This window comes from Anarrhichthys ocellatus, unplaced genomic scaffold (genome assembly GCF_004355925.1).
Source record: "Anarrhichthys ocellatus isolate YVR2014 unplaced genomic scaffold, GSC_Weel_1.0 scaffold42, whole genome shotgun sequence".
NCBI lineage: Eukaryota > Metazoa > Chordata > Actinopteri > Perciformes > Anarhichadidae > Anarrhichthys > Anarrhichthys ocellatus.
Genome location: NW_022280072.1, coordinates 3,034,587 through 3,058,938, shown reverse-complemented (window position 1 = coordinate 3,058,938; position 24,352 = coordinate 3,034,587). Strand labels below are relative to the sequence as shown.

At 44.7% G+C, this 24,352-nt stretch overlaps 1 protein-coding gene across 1 annotated transcript in view; it reads right to left on the bottom strand.

Moving 5' to 3' along the window:
* Nucleotides 1–24,352, bottom strand: part of scfd2 (sec1 family domain containing 2) — a 91,456-nt gene that overhangs the window by 59,781 nt on the left and 7,323 nt on the right. The window contains exons 3-4 of the mRNA XM_031868229.1: nt 21,051–21,178; nt 14,664–14,839 (exon numbers count right to left, since the gene is read on the bottom strand). Of these exons, the coding sequence (XP_031724089.1) occupies nt 14,664–14,839; nt 21,051–21,178 (304 nt within the window). The remainder of the gene's footprint in view (nt 1–14,663; nt 14,840–21,050; nt 21,179–24,352) is intronic.

Below are 24,352 nucleotides of genomic sequence, written 5' to 3'. Positions count from 1 at the left end.
GGGGGAGAGTGGTGGACACGGATTTATTGCTACACCAAACTCAGACTGGAGTGAACTCGCAGACTGTGAACAGAAAGTGGAAGTAGTCACCGTGCATCACCTACTGGTTTGTGAAATGCTGTTTTGAAGCCTCAAATTCAGTATTTTGGCCACGGCCATCTTTGTTTATCAGCCATTGTAGTTGTTGGCCGTCACCATCTTGATTTTTGGCCGTTGCCATCTTAGTTTTTAGCAGCCAGAGGTGACAGAGAGGGTTGACTCCAACTGAAAATAAAAACGCTGAAAACTCCCAGACCATGGGACCACAATTTACCAACTGAACATCATGCTGTATTGAAGAAGACTTGAAACTAGAGATTGAGACCATAAACTCATGTTTACAATGTTTACTGAGGTAATAAATCAAGAGAGAAGTAGTCATTTTCTCATAGACTTCTATACAACCAGAGGAGTCGCCCCCTGGTGGACACTAGAGAGAATGCAGCTTTAACACACTCCAGCACTGGCTTCACTCTTCAGAACCAGAGGTTCCCGCCCAAGTACTAAACTCCATTCCTCTAACCTACTCCATCATGCTTCCATCCTTACCTTACCTTCACTGGGTCTAATGGATCAACTTCACTTCAGAATTCTTGGGTCACAATCTGTGTTCCCCTCACACATTACTGAAGGCAACAGCTTGAGGACTTTTTCTCGCACTTCTAGGGTGGATCATTTCTCCCCCAGTGTGAGGGGGCAGTTGTTTCTGGACGTTATATTTATATTCTCATCCAGCAGGGTGTTTCTAGATGTTGGCAGCTGTTTCCAGTGTGATTATCTCCTGTCACCTTTGGGGTCCGTATACCAGGTGGCTGTTGTATAATAATGAAGACCGTATCATTGGAAACCTGTAGCCTGTCTTCTAAATTAAGGTGACAGTTTGCCACAGAGGGTACACCAATGTTAGACTGGCCTCTTTGATAAGTAACGGTTGACGTCTGGTAGTAAATCCTCAGACGCCGCCCCCCCTTGCTTTTATACACCGTGAAAACGTCTCTCCTCCTCCTACTCTCCCATCATGTCTGTCCTTCCCGGACAGATGGTAAACACATCACTAATGCCTTGTCTGTCCATTTGAGCCTCGCTGCTAAACAACGGCTAAACACGTCACACTGGCCGAGAGGCACCACTGACCGTGAGAACTACAAAGTCACTGAAGTTCCAAAGTATAACATTCATATCACCCATTTATCTTTTAGATTCACCTTCACCACTGTTATCTATAGACACAACTGTCTGCATGCACTAGTCTCACACTGACAACAGTGATGGGAAAGTCATTTTCCTCAAGTTTTGTATTTAAGTATAATTTAGACGTACTTGTACTAAATGCCGACACGAGCAAAACATCAGTCTTAGTGTGATTAGACCTTACTGCAGCCTTTGCTGCTATAAATCATAACATATTTCTACACACATTGGGTTAGATTTACAGGTACAGTTAACAAGAGGCTCAGATAATATTCACAGGACGGGAGCTTTCTTTGTTTCCATTTGGAACATTAACACCAGCGTCCTCGACCTGTGGTGTCCCCCAGGGGTCGATTGTAGGGCCTTTATTTTCTCTCGCTTAGATAAATCACTGATGACAATAACATTTCTTATCATAACTTTGCTGATGACACCCACACTTACTTAGCCCTCTCACCTAACAGCTTTGGTCCCCTAAAATCCCTCTGTTGATGCAGCTGATTGTCTCAACGTTTTCTTATAATAAGGACGAAACTGAAATAATCGAATTTGGGAAAAATTAAGAGAGACTCCAGATTGCCACTTATGTTGGCACATATTGAGTTAAAACAAAGGATGATGTTAAAAGCCTTGGTATCTTAATTGATTGCAATCTCAGTTTTAAGAATCATATGAAAGTAATAACTAAATCAGCTTTTGACCATCTAAAACATCTACAAATTTAGAGGCTTTAAGTCAAAACATGATTAGAAAGCCTCGATGCTTTTATTTTGTTGTAACCGCACACACTGATAAAAAAAAGATTTATGTCACATGGACCCTAGCGCACTCGCGAATGCAGAAAGTAGAACGTAAGCTAAACACTATTTAAAAAGGAAGATGCATTAAAAAATAGACCGAAAATGTGAGAACCAAGGCAACATTTCTGACATAGAAGTCAGTTTAATGACATAATGGGTTTGAATGCCAACTTAATGAACCATGTAATGATTTTTTAAACTTTTCTAAATGCATGATGAGCAACTACAGTAAACGAGGAGTTTGTGATAGTTTTTGGCCATCTCAATTGATATTAATGTTGGTGGACAGAATATTGCAGAAGGACTTTCTCTCTAATTGAATGCAGTGCAACATCACGACGCACTGCAGCCTCCAAAGTGACCACAGAGCTGTGTCAGCACCTCTGGATACACTTTGTAAATGGAAGATTTATTGCAGGGCTTCTGTGTTGTTGGAATCAGATTTAGTCGGGTGTACCTCACTGGTAGCACAGCGTGGCTTAAGGAATGGGTGTTCATTATCATCAGTCATGTAAAACTGTTTTATTTTGTAATATATTATGACGTATTTGACCAAATGCAAAACTTTTGTCTGTTCAAAGTAAAACGAGTGGACCAGCAGAGTCAGCCGTCTGCAGACTGAAACTTCTGCAAAACTTGCAAAAAAACAAAGAAACTATGATTCTGCAGTTTAACGTCTGTGTTGTTATGTTTCAGACAGGATGTGGAGTCGTGGTTACTTCAGTGTGAACGAGGACGTCTGAACTTGTGATCCTCACAGCCAGATGTGCACTCTGCATTTAACCTGTCATCTGAATCAATCACTTCTTCTACAGCCGACCCCTAATAACCACAAGAAGCAACTGAAGGAATTAGTTGAAAGCTTAAGACAACTTCAACACAAACATGAACACCCAAAGAGAACACACATTCATTAAGGGTGCAATTCATGATGCCTTTAAAACACACAATACACAGCACGTAAAAGGCCGTGAAGTGTCGATAGCCTACCGCCATGTCTGGAGTTAAGAGAAGAGAGGAGCCGTCATGTTTCGACACACGACGCTCACAACTGCAGACATGAAAGAGAGAGCAGAGCACACAGAGCATCTTCAATAACTCGGAACAGAAGAAAAAAAGAAACAGCAGGGTGGAGAAGATGGAGAGTTAGGAGCAGGAGGTTGGGAGGATTGCGCATTAGAAACCAGCCTCCTCCCTCCTCCCTCCCTCCTCCCGCTCATAATTAGCGGTTCGGCGTTGCTGCTCGTTTTGGGTTACTTTTCATTCCTCATTTCCATGAAAGCAGCAGCGGGACAAACATGTGTCTCCGAGTACGCCGAGAACAATAGAAGAAGAAAAGTGGGCCGCATGAGTTCACTCCAGATAAAAGCTACAGCGGGAAAAAAACGCAGGAATTAGTGAGGTTTTCTCCCTCACATGTTAAAATGTAGTGTCGAAGGCTGGAACAGCTTAGCTTCGGCTTCAAACTGCCACGACAGCCAGTGGAAACGTTTCAAACGAGACGATCCAAATGCAGCGTTGTACGAACAGCCCACATGTTGTAGTTCCTTCAACACATTTTGGGAGTGTTTACGTCATGTGTAGCTCATTAAAACGTACATCTCTCTGTGAGCTGTGTATCGAACAAACACGAGCGCAATCAGTCTCTGTTTGTCATAATTGCACTGAACATATCCAGTGTTTTGGCAACTGTTCTGAGGCCCGTCTAACAAATCCATTCACAAATATGTTCTCGATGCGCACATGTTCGCGTCAGCCGCTCTGGTTCCAGACTCTCACAGGATGTTTGAGCATGTGGCTCTACGAATCAATACAAAAACATTAATATTAATAACAAAAGTCAAAAGGGTGAGAGGAAGGAAAAGCTGCAAGACTTTCAAATCCAGGACAAATAAAATGGAATAAAGCTCTGCAGGAATGAGTCCTAAACACAAGAAACTAGTTTATCACACCGAGAACCGTCAGTAGAAACGAGTCGCCCGTAAAAAACATTATTTTCTTATAGCGAGCTCTCCTCTCGTGTTTCTCTAGAGGTTTTTAGGCGCACATTAAAAGTCTAAATATTTTTTACTTTTTGCACCGTTCGTCAATGTCCTAGGAAGCCAATCAAATCGGGCGGGAGGCGGGCTTTACTACATCATCACTTCCTTCCTGTTTTGATGCTGGCGGATGTGGTCGGCGAAAGGTTGACGTTAGCGGTTTCAATGACGCTGAACGGTTCAATATTTCCCCTCATCCTCATTCAACAGCAGAGCAACAGCAAGAGCTTGAAGTCTGCACTTTTCCCCGGTTATTTACATTTGATCACCTGGTTTGATTTTGATTCATCAGCTGTTTTGGCCGACTCACTTTGCCATAGAGGCGTTTTTTTAAGCGCCCGGGCTTGTTGCGACGCGTCTCAGTGTCAGAGGCCTAACGTTAGCTTATTACTTATGCTATATGTATTCACGCTTTAAAAATCATGAAAAGTGGTCATTTATTTGTCTTGCTAAACAAAACGTGAAAATTCCATTGATGTTTATTTTCTGCAATAATCCAAAATCTAACGGAAGAATCACATTAGCTTTTTGTCGATGCCAACTTCCTGTTGACCTACAAAAATACGCGTTCCCTGCAGCGCTTTATTCAACTACCTCCAGACGTCAACCACGTTATGAAGGGAGTCCTCTCCCTAAAAATCACTCCACAGATGAGTTTCATTTCCATCTCACATAAGATGATTAAAAGAACAACAGAAGGCAACATTGCCAAACACGTACAAAACAAAATAGACGGGGGATCTGTAAGTATTTTTCTCGTCCACGTAGCTGCAAATACCAGCTGGGCTCAGAATCAGATCCAGCTAATGTTGTCACAACTCGTAAACATTGAAATGTTAAAAAAGGAGAGCGGACTCTGGTCTTGTCTCGCTCTGCCACGTAACATTGTAAATCAAATAAAGCTTTCCTTCAGAGTCTCAGGATGGATTTGAGTTGCTGACATGACAGATCCATTAGACACGCCTCCTCCCAAACCCGGTCAGAGGACACCGACCCCGACCCAGGTGCACATATGAAACAAATGAAAGAGTCCTCCACCTGATCGTATGCTCGAACCCCTTTGGATGCAGCCTGTTTGGGCTATGTGGTTACACGTGGAGCTGTGCCCCAGGGGGATTATGGGTAATTAATGACAGAGTTGAGGGTGGCAGGAGTCTCTGTCTCTGATTGACCCGGTTTGACCCTCTCTGCTCTCGTTGCTCTGGCGATCGGTCCGCCTCGTTCCCTTTGGGTGACTCGGGGGCGAATCCCCGGGGCGACGAGGTGGTCTCTGCCGGGTGGGCATGAGTTAGCGGAGGGGGGTGGGGGAGTTTCAGATGGGTACAATTACACTCTGCAGAAAAGAGGAGTCCTTGTCCTACCTTTGCTCCACGACCTGAGGGGGGGGGGGGGGCACTCCTTGTCCCACCTCACCCCCATTCATCTCTGTTTACAGGACGCAGGTCTTTGGTGTTACTCGGCAGTAGGGGGCACTGCTGGTCTATTGGGTCCCAAGAGGGCGGCAGGAACGTGGCCGAGCAAGTTCTGAGAGATTACCGGGAATTTTGGTTTTGAAAGCCCGACGATCCATTAACTGTTTGTTCCATTATTCTCCGAAACGCCAGAGGGCGAAAAACACAAAATATACTGCGAAGAATCAAGAAGTCAAAGAGTGCAACTCAAAGATATGAACACAGACTGTAAAACGCCATAAATCAACCTCCACTATAGAGGAGGGATTGTAATCATCTGTAAACTCATATCTCATATTCATGAACTACTTTATTATCTTTATACAAACCCTGTAAAGAAAGAAGTCAAGTATTAAATGTGTTATAAAGAAACAAAGGCTGAATATAAACTTTTTGATTTGGCTGCAAAATATTTACTCAAATGTAGATTTTTAAGACTTCCTGTTTCTAAAGCTTCTAAAAACAAATGATCCGTCTTTGTAAGATCCTGACACATGTAAAGAGCTTTTATCAGTTAACTATTCATGACAGTCGCATCTGAAAAGCTCCGATTGCCCTAGTTGCAAAAATTCAGAGGTGCATGACCAAGCGCCGTAATTACGCTGTTTAAAAATATAAGATAAAAAAAGATGCAGAAAACTGCAAAAGAACGCCGTCTGATCGCTCAACAAAAAAAGCATTTTCCAGCAGTGTCGTTGTTCCTCTTCACCCTTAACTGATCAATCACAATGAAATCTTCAACCTGGCAAAAAAACAAGAATAAATCTTTAATCTGGCTCTCAGGGGTCAGTCAGTATCTAAAGAAGACCCTCAAAGGTCCTGGAATGTTTCTCTGTCTCCATTTCAGATCAGACGTACGGACACAAAGACACATGTGCTGTGGGCCGCGACCTCCGCCGGCCTGTGCTCAGCAGGTAGAGACAAACGACCTGATAGCTAATCTGTCCTGAGGTGGAGCTTTTCTGCAGCGAACAGAGGGGCCTGTTTGTGACAACAGGAAGTCGAAAACAATGTTACCAGAGTAAGCGCATTAAAGGGATGCCACATGCATGGATGCATGCGTGCACACATGGCCGCACACTTGCAAACGCACATCTGGCTGCAGCTTCACATGCAGCACATCGTGGACTAAAGGGGAACAATATGAACAGCGAGTAGTTGCATGTAAAATAAAATGAAAGAAGGGCGTCGTGTGCCAGAGGAAGATAAAAGAAGGTATTAAGTGGGGACACTGGGACATTGTTGGGTCTCTTGCAACCCCCCGCCATCTTCCCAAAGCGTCAGCCTTTATTTTACGGCCTTCGTTGTTAACAATCCGAGGGTGAATGCTGGGCATTGTGGGGTTTTTCCCAGTCTGTGGTGTCTTTTTTGGAGCATGCTTAAATGAAGTCTGACGCCATGGAGGCCGAGTCAGCACACCACACTGACCCGATTCACCAGGAGGTGGAGAGCGTTAGTGAAGCCCCCTCTCATCGCGTTCCCCCGGACCACCTCACCCAAAACACTGGAAGATGACGATGCAGCTCAGTAGAAGTGAGCTCTGTAACGGATATAGTGGAGAGAGAAGAGTGGATGATGTCCAAGAAAGATCAACCATTAAGTCTGAGTTTGGGTCGGAGCATATGTGATGAGAAACCATAGACTGTATATAAGAAGTGGACGTAGTCGTCATCCGTCTGTTTGTGGACTGATGAGTTCAGCAATTTTGATTTATGGCCGTCGCCATCTTGGCTTTTTGCAACCAGTGAACAGGAAGTGACCATATCTGGACTAAGGAGGAGTGACGTAGAGACGCCGTATACGTCTCTGGTAGAGACCTGTCAATCACTGTGTAGCCCCGCCCTAAAGCATCCCCTGCTTTATGGTCTGTTTGACTCTAAATGGACCATAATGTACTAAATGAACATCATGCTGTATTGAAGAAGACTTGAAACTAGAGATTGAGACCATAAACTCATGTTTACAATGTTTACTGAGGTAATAAATCAAGAGAGAAGTAGAGTCATTTTCTCATAGACTTCTATACAACCAGAGGAGTCGCCCCCTGATGGACACTAGAGAGAATGCAGGTTTAACACATGAAGCATCGGCTTCACTCGTCAGAAACCGAAGGTTGCCGCCTGTAACAAAAACGAGGCTGTGAAAAACATTCAGCTTAAATCCTGCAGAACCCTCACCAGCACACATTCTTGAGGGGGAAAGAAACTCCAGGCCACATGAAAAACGCTCCTGACGAGATCGGTTTTGACATCACAATTAAAACAGCCACAGTAAACAATAGAGACCAGAACAACAGACATCCACGGATGCACATGTGCCGGCGTATGCAAACTGACTGAATGCAGAGAGTGAAAGGCCTTCTTTAAGTGGAAGAGAAAATGTTTAGTGCATTAAACCCTCAAGAGTTCATCTTAGTCCCTCGGCTTATAATTCCACGGCTATTAACACCGAAGCAATTCCTATAAAGTTTCAGTTCAGTGGGCTGCGATATAGATTTAGAAGAAAAGATGCTTCGTAGAATGTTTAAAATTTAGCACATGCAAATTACCACCGGGCCGAGAAAGAGGAGCCGCCCGAGGTTTAATGCGAGGCAACTCGATCGAGCCCCCTCGCGTTCCACCATTTTCCACGGGAGACAGATTGAGCGCAATCACGGCCGGCGGGGTGGCGAGGTGATTAGGCAAAAGTAATGCAGAGAGCCGGAGCGAGCAGAGCACCTAGCCGCCGTCTGAGGGAAGAGAGGTAATGATAACAGGAAGTGAGATGAGTTGATCTTGCCCTCTGGCCTCGCAGCCCATCACCTCTGTTAAAAAAAAGGTCCCTCTCTATAAACAGGCCTCTCTCTGGCTATTAAACAGATAGTACATTAGGGCCTGAGCTGTGCAGAACAATGTAAACACAGCCGTCTCAGGGCACTGGCGCTGAGAGCTGGGGGGGGGGGGAGAGATACAGCTTGAGATGGGGGGGCTATTCCCCTCTCCCACTGTAATCCTCTCCAGCTAAACACAGGAAGGAAGAGATAGGTAAATAACTGGCTCTTCTGATAAACCCAACTCTCTTCCAGCGCTGCATTCTCTCCTCCAGCTTGTTATGCTACAAAATAATAAGTGGCGACGTGGAGTTCATGTTGTTCATGTTGTTCACGTTACAGTGAGGCGTGTGTTTGGAGAACACGTAACAGAGATACAGGATATGACACGTTGAATGGGAAGTGTGGTTTCGGGGCTTTAACACTAACTTTATAGTCTCCTTTTTCTGTTTTTCGTTCAGGTTCATTTGGTTTTCTGTCAGTTCGATCAATTTGCACATTCGCTTGTTATGTTGACGGGTTGGTTGACCTTCCCCCCCCCCCACAGTCACACAACTTCATTTGCTTCACCATTGTCTCTTAAACAGATGCTGGTTTTTAATTTGTATTTATTTGATGTTGTACTGTTTGCTCTCCCTACCGTTTCTGTTATAAAGTGGTGGACCACTGAAGGCAACCAATGGCCGAGAATTGGTTACCAATGTCTCGAAATGGTTGCCAACGGGAGATCAACAGAAGACCGACAGGATCGAGCCAGAGAGGCAGAAAGGAGCTGATCCTGAACCTCCTGTGGTTCCTTCAGTGTGTTGCTCCAGGGTTGAAGGCGCTTCAGAGAGGATACACTGGGTCTGTGTCTGTGTGTGTGTGTGTGTGTGTGTGGGGGGGGGGGGTGGTACTGGAAGTGGATGGATGGGGAGATGGTCAGTCCGGGTCAGTCCAGATGTGAGGCTGTTAAACAGTGGGGCACATCTTAGGGGCAGTGCCCCGGAGTCATTCACACCCTTTTGTTACAATCACCAGCATAGAATCACAGGAACCCCCTCCAGACACCACGTCCTCCCTGTTGGGGGCTGCAGGGATGCAGCAGAGATGGGGAATAAGGGGAATGTCTGGGATGTGGGGACGGGCTCCATACCCTGGGGAAAGGCCAATTACAGGCTTAGAGCGCCCTGTCTGGCTGCGGCTCAGATAAGATGAAAGTTGCTTGGGACCAATATCAACATTTTTTCCTTCTGTCGCCATAAGTAATGATACAATCCAGATGTTACACATATCTACGTATATATAACTGCATGTTGAGTGTTCTGTGGATCGGCGTGCCCTCGTACGGCTTTACAATGACACCGGTTTACTGGTTATTGACTTGAAGGTTTGAGCATCTACAGCCAGGAGGGGTCAGGGGACAGAGGTGAAGGGTCATGAGACTTTAACCCACGCTGACACTGTACTGGGACAGATAATGGAATATGTGAGTAACCAGGCTCCAAACTGGCTATACAAGCACTCACTGCAACAGACATGAAACAGAAGACTTAAGACTCATCCTGAAGACAGTCAGACTCCATTTTAAGATATATTTGAATATCTTTGTGTTATTGTGGTTAAATAAATGTAATTCATGGAGCTGTTGGATTGCTGCTTGTCCGCCCTGTTAATACAGGAGCTTGCCTCCCTTCGTATTGTGTGTTTGAAAGGCTAAAGAATATTTTCTTAGATAAAAACATGTTATGAGTTTTTGGAAATGATTACATAAATCTAAATATAGACTTTTGGACATGCAAAAAAAAAAGTTGATATAGAATTTGAATGCCAACGTTATGAATGAAGCAAATTTGAGATATATTGTTATTGGTAGCCACAGTATGTCAACTAATAAGTAGTAAAAAAATATATAAAATATCAATATCACTATAGGGCCACTATATGGAACCCAAACCAACCCGATGAGTCATTTGGAAACAAGCCTAAGTTACTAAGTAACAAATGACACCGTGAAGAATTGTAATTGGTAAACTAGTTTTTTCATGTTCGGGTAGACGTTTTCAGAACGACTCATTTAGATTTTTATCTTGCGTGGCGTTAAATAATGAACGTCATGCAAATTAACAATCTACATCAACAGCATTTTTCTACTTCTGTAAATTGATGTCGAGGGAGTCGGGTTTGGGTTCACAGCTTTGTTTTTAAACTTCTACACACAGTTGTTCAGACTAGAACACAAACACACAGCAGAGACGGAGATAAGGACCGGGACATACGGCCGCGCTGTGACCAGTAATAACTCGGAGCTCCAGTGTTTGCAGAGGCCTTTGCCTGCTAATCCCAGCAGAGCAGAAAAGCAGCAGGCCGGGGTGAGGGAGGTTAGCTCCTCTCCACTGCACCGCTGTCATCACCAGCATGTCCAGCCATGTGACGGACTAATAAACTGTAGGCCGCTCCGCACACCCAAAGACAATACTCGGCCTTTACAAAGTGTGACATGCAGCTGCAACTTGTCCCCGGCCGGCTCTCCGTGGGAGGGGTACACAGCAGTTGTGTACATGTTTGGTTTGGTGGAGGCGGGAGGCTCTGGCTCGGCCCCCGTTGATGGGAAGCTAGCGTGCCGGTGATGTTCTGGGAAGCGGTGAAAGACTGAGTCTGTTGAGTTTTTCTGCTCCCGCTGCACCACCCAGCGCTGAACACGTCTAGCATACACACATTCTGGAGCTGTGGGCTGGAGCCGGACCAAGGCGGCTCAATATGAGCCATTCAGACCCCAAAAAGACCCGGTTACACGCCAGACAGGGTGGCAGTGCCAGCCGAGGAGATACCTCGAAATCTCACACGAGTATAAACGCTATATTGAGGAGGGTCATAAGTCTCCGTAAAGGCAATATAAAGGGTGAGTATCACACTTACCACCATTTAAATCACAGTCCATCTAACAGATCGGCCTCCATTACCACATCTGTGCCCCAATATTACTAACCTCCGGGATGTGAGACCCCCACGGGTATCACAGCTCGACAGGTTGAAATTGGCAAACCTATTCCTGGCATTAAGTGCAAACCTCTTCTTCAAAACGTGAGACCGGATTCAGCCAGAGTCAAGACCGGCTGGAGGACTCGGGGTAGAGATGATGGACAAGCTGATGTTGCCGTCGCTTGAGGGGAACCACAATCTAATGATTATTTATGATGTTGAATGATCTGTCATTATTTTCTTTGGTTGGGCGATAAAATGTCAGAAAATGGAGAAAAATTACAATCAGTGTTTTCAAAGAGGACGTAACTACGATAATAACCAATTCTTGCATGTCACAAGTTCATTCTTCAGCATCATAGTACCCCAATTACTCAAAATATAAAAATGACTTAAAATGGAAACTATATTTCCAGTTTGGGCATCCAACACTCGACTGCTGCTTTTAAAAGTTAGCGTAGAGCTGTGGGTGTAATGTTAAAAGCACAGTTCATTATTTAAGCATTACCTCATGAGCACAGGAGTTGTCTGGGTCACAGAGCAGCCATGAAACAGTGTTTGAATGCGTAAATGTTTGGAGAGACATGAACTGGGAAAGGCCCTGAACTCATCGGCCCCTTTGCCTCAGTAAACTGCGGCGGCCCCCCAAACGCACCGCAGAGTTTGGGTCGGTCTGTCCGGCAGCAACGGAGCGTCCAGCTCTGCCCGGTCGTATCCACAGCGCCCCGCCACACACACACACACACGCACACACACACACGCACACGCACACACACACACGGGCAGAGCAAACACAGCCCGACCGCCAGCCAGAGAGCTGAAAAGGCATTTCATGCCTGCCATTTTGTAATGTAATTAACTTCTCTCAGTCCACGTTGAGCCAAAGCAACAAAAAGAAACAACAACCTCACATGGAAATGAAATAAACAGAAGGGGGGCACCGAGGACACACAACTCATTTCCCTTAATACCTCAATAAAACTCAAACCCGTTTTGATTGCAAACACCGACTCTCACATCACGCTCAAGGCTCGATTGTGAGATCTGATTCTAGAAGAATTTCATTTTGAACCCACACCGAGTCTCATTCATATATATATATATATATATATATATATATAGTCCTGAATACAATAACAGTGTTATTAACGTAGTCATCAACGAGACCATCTTCCAACTGAGGACACAGTCACCACAGAGCCTGGTAGTTACGAGACCAAAACTACAAACGAATGGCAAGAAAATTGGACTTTGAGTCATCCACAGGTACAGTAGACGACTATGAGGGGGGGGGGGGGGTGATCAAAGCGGAGTCATGAGGTAAAAGGATGCCGGGACACTAAGCCCCTAAAGTCTTCCTCCTTTATTTAATAAACCAGCGACGGCCCCAGCTGAGGACCACGGTTTATGAGGTTGTTTTTTTAAATTCCAATTTGGCACGGGGCAGCGCTGAGAGCTGGTTTTACTTTTTCCGTGATTTAGTTTAATAAGTTCCTAAATACTCTGCTGTCCTACTGCCTGCTTTACAGCTTCGGGAATATAAAGCTATGAAAATAGCAAAAGGTAAGAGAAGGAGGAAATGGCTTTAGTGTTGGTTAGCGATCGGCTCGCAGTCGATCGCTGCTGAGGAGCTTGTTGTGACGACTGTCTGTTGTGACGACTGTCTGTTGTGACGACTGTCTGTTGTGGCTTTTTTGATTTATTGTGAGACACTACCCTCTGTCTCTCCATCAGACTTGACCTCTGACCTTTCCACACTCAAACACATGTGTACATCCGCCCCCGTGAACTAGACATCTTCCTCCTCAACATGGAAAATCTGCCGTTACTTTTTTTTGCTGTGTTTACTGGATCCAAATGTTTTCCCTACAAACACAACTGACCTTGTTTGTGAAGGAGAGGAATCTGCGTTTTTCTTTTTTTCCCCCCATCGTCAGTTTAACACAACATTCTGGCCGCCGTCTAGCGAACCACAAGCCCCCACTTACCTGCTGAGCTCCAGTGATCAAATATTTACCCGAAGGGACAGATGTGAAGGAATAATTACAGTGAAGTTAATTACAAAATTGCCAGCGAATTCTCTGCAGAGGGCCAGTGTGTAGAATGATTGGGAATCTATTAGCAGAAATGGAACATGATATTCATGTATTCATAACTATGCTTTCATTAGTGTATAATCACCTGAAAGTAAGAATCGTTGTGTCTTTGTTAGCTTAGAATGAGCCCTTCATGTCCGCTATAGTTAGTTAGTTTGTTACAGTCATTCAGCAGATGCTTTTATCCAAAGAGACTTACAATAAGTGTGTTCAACATCGGTATTCAAGAGAACTGCTAGTCACCAGAAGTCATTGTTTTTTAAACAAGCATCTAAGAGCATAAACCAGAGCAAAAGTACAGAAACAAACTAATACGAGTACAGTAAGTGCTGAGTGGAAGGCTCAGGGTAGTACTTCTTGAAGAGGTGGGTTTTCAGCCTGTTTCTATGTTAGCCCAGAACGGACAAACCAAACACTGGCTCTAGAGAGAGACTTTCACGTTTTTATGTCACTTGAAGGCCACCGTAGTTCTCTACAGGCCGACATGAGCCACACAATTCAAAACCGTGGTCTGGCCTTATTCTAGTAATTCTGGCATGTGAGCGGGGCGAATGGCGTTACCACAGTCTGGTAAAGAGAGGAGTGAGCGGAGGGGTATTCAATTGGTTGCAATCTGAAACCACACCACTAGATGGCACTAAATCCCACACACTGTCCCATTCATTCCGTCAGCCAAAACCCACCGGCGAGATTGGAAAGCATGTTTTCTTTAAACGATCACCAAAATTAGATTGTTGTTACAGCCACAAGCTGTAAAAAACGACATCATCTTCAGGGTTTAATTCCTCCGACAGTCATCGAATAAGTCGTGTGTGACGAACACTTCCTTCAAATCGTGATATTTCATAAAAAACACTTTCTCGTTTAGAAGTGTTACCAACATTGGTAACACTTGTGGACACTTGGAAACATGTTGTATAATAAATTACATTGTTTGTCAATTTCTGTAAAATAAATCATCAAAGAAATTCAACTTGCGTTTTTTTTCTGTTTTATGATTGATGTCATTCTAACTGTGTTATTCTGCACTGAAGACATGTTTGAGTTCTCTCTACTTCTAGACATGATGGTGCTGTTTCCATAGAGCAGCAGGACTTTTATAGATTGCAGTGAAAAGGCCACAGATAGTAAAAGTGCAGAAAAACACCTGTTAAGTTATTCGATCCTCATTCCTCAATGTTAAAAACAAAACAAAATAGAATCGTTTGCATCACTTTGAGACTTTTCATCGCCTGTGACCCATATGTTTAATAGTTCTGTGTAAGATGAGCACGGACCTGCAGCAGCAGCCTCTCGAAGGCCAGGCAGGTGTCCCAGCGGGGCAGGCCGCGGTGGAGGAGCGTCTGGGCCGTTGCCAGGCCCAGCTGGAGCACCCCACAGTGACTCTCTAGCGCCCCCCAACTGCTCCGGAACAGCTGCATGTAGGAGCACAGCTGCTCGGGGGTCACACGTCCTGAGAGGAGGGGAGAAGACACTGGTGTTATACGAGGAGTCGGCACAAATTCATAAATCAATATCGGTCAGATCTGTACATAAACTGTACTCTGTTGGCCATCTGGTAAAAACAAATGAAAACCCACAAGGTTTCAATGGACACATAATTATTCCTCCTGATGGGAAACAGAATGAACCTTTTTCCCCAAACATGAGTATGATGCACTCGGCTTAGGGCAGAGGGGAATAACTGATACCAGGACAGACCATAATATTATCTTAATGAGCAAAACCTGCACAGGCTGGGAGAAAGAGAGAGTGTGTGCATGAGACATACTTTATGATATCCAAAAAGACAACTATTGGTGGGCGGGAGGGGAGGTGGATAAATCCAACAAACAGGACTTTCAACCACAAGTTCAAAACATGTTGTGACTTTATGGTAGTGGTTTGTTGCCCAAACCTAACAGTTTGGTTTTGTTGCTTAAACCAAATGTTGCCTAAACCTAACTCTTGGTGGTTTTGTTGCCTAAACCTAACTCTTGGTGGTTTTGTTGCCTAAACCTAAATGTTGGTGGTTTTGTTGCCTAAACCTAACTGTTGGTGGTTTTGTTGCCTAAACCTAAATGTTGGTGGTTTTGTTGCATAAACCTAACTTAAATGTTGGCACAAAAAAAGTTGGAGGAAAAGAATAATACATTTCCTGAACTGCCGTGAGACTTTGTTGAATATTCTTTATATGTTCAAGCTTCAGGCGGAGAGACGTTTACAGCAGCTACAGTATTGAACTAAACATCACCGTATGCATGTAGCAGAGGTGCAGGAACACTGATGAGAGATTAAAGAGTGTAAATGATATAAATGCATAGAGGCAGCAGAGAGAGAGAGATGTTTAGGACCCTCGGGTTGGGGGTTGGGGGTGGCCTGGAGGTACGAGGGTCTGGATAGAGAGAGAGAGGGGGCACACATTAACTCCCCATAAAGCCCACTTCTTCATGTTGATGTTCTGAACCAGCACCAGATGTGGGAGTATTTCCTGTTGGACTACATGGTCAATGTTTGCTTTAGCGGGGCCAAACACACGACTAGAAGAGAAACAGACTGAATATTAGATTGGGTCGAGCTTTGTTAAACTGGATGACAGAATAATGTGAAATATTTTTTGGAGAGAATCATAAAAAACAACTCATTTTCAGAGCAGCTGATAAGTAAACCTGACAGCTCAATGTTGGGAAACATACTTTCCAAGAGCTGAAGAGAAAGAGTCCGTGTGTGTTGTGCGACACTTTACTGTACGAGACACGTGTTTCTACAGAAAGGAATTCACTTTCTTGCTGGAATTAAAGTATTTTCCTTTCTTTGAATGACCTTCATTGCAGACATATTCACAGAAATCCTGAAAAGCTCCATTGTGAGCATATCCAGCCATTAAATCCTGGCAGAGAAAATCAAGGTTGGCTGAGCTCGATGTGCCAACAACAATTCAGCACAGAACCAGGAAACGCGTCCAAAGCTTAATTCCACCCCGAGAATAGGCAACTGAGACAGAATGGCACACTGTTGGGCCAAACACAGCTCGGGCTGATCACGTGAGACCGACAGAGACGATGTTAGACACTATAAAATAAGAAACAAAGGAAATGTTAAAGAGAAGAAAGCCCCACAAAAGCCTGTTCTCCATTAAACCATCAAACAGCCCTGGCTGAGTCTTATCTATGTCACTAAACGTTGAGATTCCTTCGGCATCTTGTTGCCAGATGAGCCAAATAAACGTTTCTTCGGGAACAGCAGGACTGGAAAAGGCTCCAATGAATAAGAGCGTACATGAAGGAAGACGCTGTGCTCGTGCCTTCAATCGATTGCTTCGTCATTTGTTTGTCCATCAGGTGTTTTTACAGGTAAATCTAAATGCATCAGAAGGAAACACCATCACGTTCAAACTGTGGTCGTGTATCAGCTATTCGAAATCAAGCTTCAATCTCTGGAGCTAAAAAAATGAAGCTTACGCTGAAGTGCCAGAAACTGCAGTTCCTCAAAATGGCCACTTGAGGCTCCAAAAGCAAATCAATCCTCATTGATGTCTATGTTAAAATGGCATGTCTTTATAGCTAATATCACAGGTGGGTGTGGTCTCAGGTTGCTAGCTGTCTGCACAGAAGATCCACCTCTTTGACCATTTTTAGATTAGCGAGAGTAAAGGCCTTTACACAATCGGGGGAGTTTTGTTTTTTTTCTTCATGCAATCATTTCACATCAACATATTTTTTTTAACTGTTGTTTTTGTCACGAGTTTCCACACAGAACAAGAAAATTACGAGACTTCTTTTTTGGAACAAGGCAGATTTTTTGGAGCTTTCGCACCACGAATAAAGACGTCAACCGACCAAGTTGTGCAGAACGGGATGAGCTGAGACTATTTATACAACAACACCACAGAGGCGTCATTGTTTAAATCAAGACGGTAAAACTTTATTACTCCTTTCAACCTCGACAAAGGCAACACAGACCAGATCCACTGCTTTTGGTCTTAACTTTCACAATAAAAGCCCTAAATATCTAATATTAGCAGGCGAGTATTTAACACGTTTGTGTGCTTTATTCGTCATGACCCAGAATACATTACATTTGGATTCATGATTCATTTTAGTCAGTGGTTTAACAAATATTTACAGCCCAGTGTATTGTTTTCGTCATGTTATATTTAGTGTTTTTAGAGAGAACTCCTGATTCATTTAAATGTTCTTGTGTAGAGTTCAGTCCGTTGGATAATGTGTGCATGAACGTGGAGTTATCTAATTTATTAGCGCGTTTGTTTCGTTCACCAGCGCTGCACCGCGTCGCTCGTTGGACATCGCCTCAGACAGCAGGAGAAACCTGAACCTCTCGGCCTCTTTTATTGTTCTTCTCGGTGCACTTACGTGCAGCAGCAGCCATAAAACAAATCACATCTTCAGTCCCGCGCTATAAACAGCTTGAGCTGCTGACCCATTGCAGCCTGATGTGCAGAAGTGGCAACTGAGGTCTCGACCACGATCAAAGTCCTCGACAATGCAAAAAAAAAGGTGCAGGGGCCAACGATGATTTAGTCCTGTTACGGGAAGATGACTTTGCATTCTAGGTGCAGAGGGTTACTCGGAGGCTAAGTGATGCAGCTGGAAGTCATTCTACATGGACGGGGCACTTTTATTTATGCGCTCTAAGACGAGGAACGTCCTGGTAGCTTTATTTGTGGCCCTTTAGGAGGAGTGGAGGTCTGTGTGCTCCAGAGAGGTTTGGTAGACACCCAGGTCCATAATGCATCAGAAACACTTATAATCTGCTTATAGCACTCAATAACTACAGTTTATAAGCTCTCATGAACATCCATAATGCTTTATAAGAAGAAGAACACATTATACAGCATTTTATCATGACTTATAAGGTAAAGTATCATAACACTTCACAATTGCTGGTCAATCACTGACTGAGTCAATTTCAATTTCAAGCTCAATATCACAAATCACAACTTTGCCTCAGAGAGCTTTACAGTCTGTTTAGGAAACGACATCTTCTGTCCTTGGACACTTGCATCAGAAAGTGTATGTTTAAATATGCAAATGAGGAATTCCTCGAGTCTGAAAGAAGAGATGATATGAAAGCCAAACGCTGATCAGCACATGAAAAACAATGTTTTTGCCTTAAGATTAAAAAAAGAAAAGCAGAGCTGATGCTGTAAAATATGAATACTGTGATATTAAACTCTCCCTGATCTCACGGCTTGAAATGATGAATGCAATTGATTGTCGGGGTCATCTCTGCAGGCTGCACCACAGGACGACAGGCCCCGTCAACACATCTCATGTACACTGCAGTATCGGTGCACACAATATATATACACACACATATACACAAACCTGACACACACACATATATATGAACATATAAACGCACTTTTTGGAGACGATGAAACCGAAGCTGTCTAACTAATTCCCTGCTAAGAGCAAAAACACCCAAGATAAACACTGGACTCTGCAAAACCACGCACGCACGCACGCACGCACGCACGCACGCACGCACGGCTGTGAGAAACCCGACGGGTCACACTCGGGCTCTGAGAAATGGATTATTTTCTCTGTCTCTCTCTGGATGATCTTATCCCGTCGAGATGAAAAGAAGCCAACTGGAGTCTAGTGTGTGTGTGTGTGTGTGTGTGTGTGTGTGTGAGCGTGCAGTATATATTTTCTCCAAAGATCTGCATAAATCCACCAGAGTGCAGAATGTGTTTTTCAGGCGCGAGTGGAAAAATTCTGTGCTCTCCTAGTGAGTGAGTGGGCACTGACAGAGCAGATAGGTATTAATGGTAAGTGTGTGTGGGGGGTATGTGGCGGGGGCGGGGGGGGGGGGGGGAGGGGGGTCTGATATGATGGATTCGAGAGCTCCGCCGGTGGTGCTGGTGGGCAGGATGGGAACTCTGCTGGGAGCTCAGGGGGGCTTCGTGGAGTCTGGTCCTGTGCCAGTTTGGTATAAAGGTTCAGTGTATGAGCAGTTGGACGGTTCCCTCTTCTCTCCTAGCTCGTCTCCTATTCCCTCTCTCTCTCAAGGAAAGACCTTAAAGGGACAGTTCAACCAAAGAACTAACAATAAATACATGTTCTTCCTCTTACCTGTAGTGCTAGTCATCACTGTCATACAAGTGAGTGAGTGAGTGTGCACCTCTGCGTCTGTCCACGCCTAATCTCACATTCTGCAGCAGCAAGCTGCATGGTATTTTTGGGGCGACCAGTTAGCGTTTTGGCGGGAGTGGCTCGGTAGAAAGAAAGTAGTTCCTGCATGAAACTGCTCACAACGAGGTCTGTGGATTATCTTCAGCAACCGGGTCATGATTTCTGTAAAGACACATCTAGTTCCACTATACCGGAGAGAAGATCTCTCGAAACACTCGGCAACTCACACCAAAACAGTGTAGATTGCTTTAATAGCTCTGCAGGTAAGAGGACATACTGTATATGGATTTTGGGATGAAGTGAGCAGCCTCTTCATACTTCAACTGTGTCTCTCGATGTCTTTGTTCCTTCTCTTTTCTGCAGCTTGTTGTGATGCATTCATCTAAATAAATCCACCATGTAGCCGCCATCCAGACGTCTGTTTAGCACGAATGTGTGAAAGGAAACCGCCATGTGTATGCAGCGTGTGTGGTGTGTGTGGTGTGTATGTGTGGTGTGTGTGACTTCCAACATATTACAACCTGCTCGTTACGAGAGACGAAACCTCCTCTACCTCACAGATTATAGATGCTCAGGGACCACACCGCCCCTCCCTTCTAACCCCCTCCCTCTCTGCCAGATGCTAACCTGCATATTAGCCCTGTGTGTGTGTGTGTGTGTGTGTGTGTGTGTGCGCGTGCGTGTAGTACACCCATTACCTATGTGAGTCAAGAGGTCAGCAGAAAAGGTGAACGTGCACGAGGCCCCCGTACACTTGTGCATGTAATGACTTTATTTTTGCGTGCCTGCACATATTTTTATCCCTTCGCTTCATTAACGAACAACAAAAGTTTTCAAGAGCGGCGTGTGTGTGTGTGTGTGTGTGTGTGTGTGTGTGTGTGTGTGCGTGTCACAGAGCCAACATGTGGTTCAGATTTCCTCTGTGGCCACATGGACAAATACACTGCAGAGACGGTGGCGGTGAGTAGGGGGCACTATGGTTCTGTCTGAGAATAATGACTTTTATGATGATTTTATTTGATGTATTTTGAGTTTTATTTGATGGGAAACAAGTTGTGATTGTTGTTATTAGTTCATTTTTCTATTATCATCATGTGTATTATTATTATTATTATTATTATTATTATAGCTGTTGTGTTTTATTGTTGTTGCTTTCGTCTCTCTCTCTCTCTCTTCTGTATCTCCCACCCTCTCTCCCTCCATTGCCCCCCCTCTCTCTCAATTTCTCCTCCTCACTTCACTTTCGACATCTTTCTACCCATCTCTCTCTCTCTCTCCTTCTCTCACTTCCCCAATGTCTGCCCCGCTACCCCCCTCCATTGCTCCTTTCCCCCTCTCCATCTCTCCCCCTATGTCTATCTGGCCTTCCCTCCCTCCCTCTCTCTCTCTCCCTCCATCCATCCATCCATCCATCCATCTCTCGCCCTCCCTCCCTCCATCTCTCTATCCACCCCCCCTCTCTCTCTGCATATATAAATAAAACTGATAAACGTCCACCTTGCTCCACGACCATCATTGAACTCTTACCCATGCTCATCTTGATGGGCAGCTTCTCCTTGCTGGCCGCCTCCACCAGCTGCCGTTGGACCTCCATCACCCCCTCTTTGTGCTTACTGGTCAGCATGTTCTCCCACAGCGACTGAGCTGCTGGTGACCTGCGGGAGGAAAACAGTCAAACAGGTCAGTTAGTCACGAGGAGAACAAGATGTTCGTCTGACTCCCAGCAACAACACTAAAGAGACAACATGGACGTGATTGAGTGCTCTTCTCAGCGATTAGAGAGGCTGCTGGTCCGGGGGGGGGGGGGGGGGGGGGCCTGTGGGACCCCCTCGCTGAAATTAGCAGGAATGTTCTCGATCCACCTTAAACGTCTCGTTTGCCAACATTCCTCTGGACCCAATCAGTGCCGTCCTCACGACGGAGTCTCGGGGTCCCGGGTCTCATTATGCGCCAACGTTATGAAACACACATCTCTACCGGGACACCGAGGACGAGGAGTGTGTGTGTGTGTGTGTGTGTGTGAGAGAGGCCACAAAGTCTTTCCATGAGAGACACTTTGTCTTATAAAATCTTGTATTTGAATTCACATTTCACATTTGCTCTCCTCTCAGATTTCTCCTCTCTGCCACTTTGCAGGCAGGATAAAAAGGAGGCATCAAACGTCTCACATCTCTGTGCTTCTGACAGAAAGTGTGACAAGCCGACATGATCTCCTCTGTTCTCTCAGGACGACCAGAAGACTGTAGAGAACGAGACAAAGAGAGAGAAAAGGGGGAGGCTGAGGGAGGGAGGGAGGGAGGGAGGGAGCTGACAAATCCACTCTGTTTTTCTTTTCTTTCTTTTTTAAACTTTTTTTTCTTTTTCTTCTCCTTTTCTAACTGCCATGTGTTTAATATCAGATGTAATCTGTTCCAGACCTCGGGGCTGGATTGGGGAGAGGAGGAGAGGGGCTCTGGCACTGGGACGCCCACCATCTTCACACCAGAACCAGACACACAGACCGGGACAAGAGTCCAACGAAAAACACAAGAAACATGAACAGAAAGGAGGAATCTTAGAACTGTTTTTAGAACCATTTATACGAACGTTACTCAGCGCCTTACCTTGAAGTCTTGACGAATCGAAGTAAATAGAGCTGAAAGTTTCACAACAGCAAAACTTTATTAACACTGTTCTCTCTCACACATGTTACTGTTAGTAAGCAGTGGAGGAAGTGTTTGAATAGTAATGTTTGAATGAAGATGCATGTGTTTGTATCAGAGCTTTTGAACTCAGTTCTTCAAGACTTCTGTTTTTTTGATCCTCTTTTCTCCGTCTTAAAGCACGAGAGAACGTTCTCCTCATGAATTCAAAGGAAACTAAATGTGAGTAATTCATATACTAATGATCATTGTGTGGGTGAAGTAAGATCGTGGACACGTAGTGCAGCGTTATCACTGCGACGCAGTGTTAGTTGTAGAAAACACTTGGTGGAGCATCGGAACTACGAGGATTGCGCAAAACCGTGAAGTCCTGCATACTTGTCGTGGTTGAAATACCGACGGTGTGACTTGACCATGCAGGCCATATGTGAGCAGCGAGTACACATGCATCTGTGTGTATGTCTGCACACAAACGCCCTGCATCCGTGTGTGTGTGTGTGTGTGTGTGTTGGACGACAGAGTGGATGAAATATGGTTCTAATTTGGCTCTCTGCCCACCCAACCCCCCCTGAGCTGGGCCTAGGGGTGAGTGGTAAGGTTTATACTGGCAGGGTGTGAGACAGGCTCCATAACCAGTCGGGGGACATTGTTGAGTAACTACTATGTCAAGGGGGGGGGGGGGGGTCTCTGCAGGATACAAACTGCAGGGGGCAGTGTTGCTCTTGACATCCTCTCTGTTTGGTGAAGTGAGGGGCACTAAACTGAACTCCACTACATGTGTAACGTGTGCCGCACCATTAAAAAGCATCAAATCTTGAAACCTAAAGAAAGATGTGAGCACCACGGGAACAAGCAGACTCGTGTGCTTATTAACCCTCTGGACCACAGAGTCCTCCTGTCACATTTCACTCTCTGTGGTCTGGATTTTCTCTCTGCTCCTCCATAGAAACAGGACCATCATGGGTAGAAGTAGAGACTCAAACATGTCTTTTGTTCAATACAAAAGATTTAAATTGAGGGAAAATTGAGGTTCTACGTGATATAAATATTGAGCTACAGCCTCTACTTCCAGCCTCTCCTCTCTGCTCTGTGTTCACGTCCTGCAGGTCAGTCAAAGTGTCTCTGATTTATTGTCACATGACTGTTGGTCTCAGATGAATCAATCATGGCTTCATGGTTGCATTGAGGAGCTCAGAATTAAATGTTTTTTTACAGAATCTGGTGAAAGCAAACGCTTTATTCAGGGCGAGATTTTAAATGAGACATGTTGAATTAAGTGGTTTTGATGAAATATCACAATTTGTAGCTTTGTTTTGGCTGCTTCTGCTGATGAAAGCGTTCGCTGCACACGATGTGTTCAAGGACCGTCGGAAAGATCAAAATCTGACGATAAAGTTTTTTACATTTTCTTGCGGTGATAAACGATGTAGTTTTGCGATCGTTTAAAGAAAACATGCTTTTCAATCTTGCGGGTGGGTTTTAGGGTTCAGACGGTTAAAGCGATGAAATACCTGGTGTCCGAGTCATTAATGAGTGTGTGTGTGTGTGTGTGTGTGTGGGGGGGGGGGGGGGGAGAGAAATAGTATTCCTGGAAGTGCATGATGCGGCAGAAAAGAATGGCTTTAACTGATCTGACTCATGATTTTGTTAATGTACTCCCCATCCTGTTGTGTTTCAGTGCTTTTTTTTTTTTTTTCTTACTCACTTCAGAAAGAACCACGAGATGTAGTATTCATGACGTGACTCAGAAGTGAGTCACACTACTGAACATGCATATGATTGATGACGCCTCCTGGACGGCTGGCAGACCGTCTTTAAAGGGTCAGTTCACTTTAATTCACTGACCTCTAGTTTGTTATAAGAGGTTCTACCAGGAACCCAAAGAATCGTCCTATGGGGACACGGCTAAGTACCCCACAGTGTAGGGTTCTAGTTAGCACCTTTATTTATTAGTGCACAAACTACAGTAATGTAAGTCCAGCATTGCTGATGATTGAGATAATATGTGTGCGAGTTCTTTCAAACGGGTCCAACTGGAACAGATTCAGCCCAAAATCAGCCCCAATTCCTGAGTGAGCTAATTTGTGTGTTTAATGAGTCCGTTTCCTGTAAACATCCTCATGTACATATGTGTGTGTGTGAGAGAGAGAGAGAGAGAGAGAGAGAGAGAGAGAGAGAGAGAGAGAG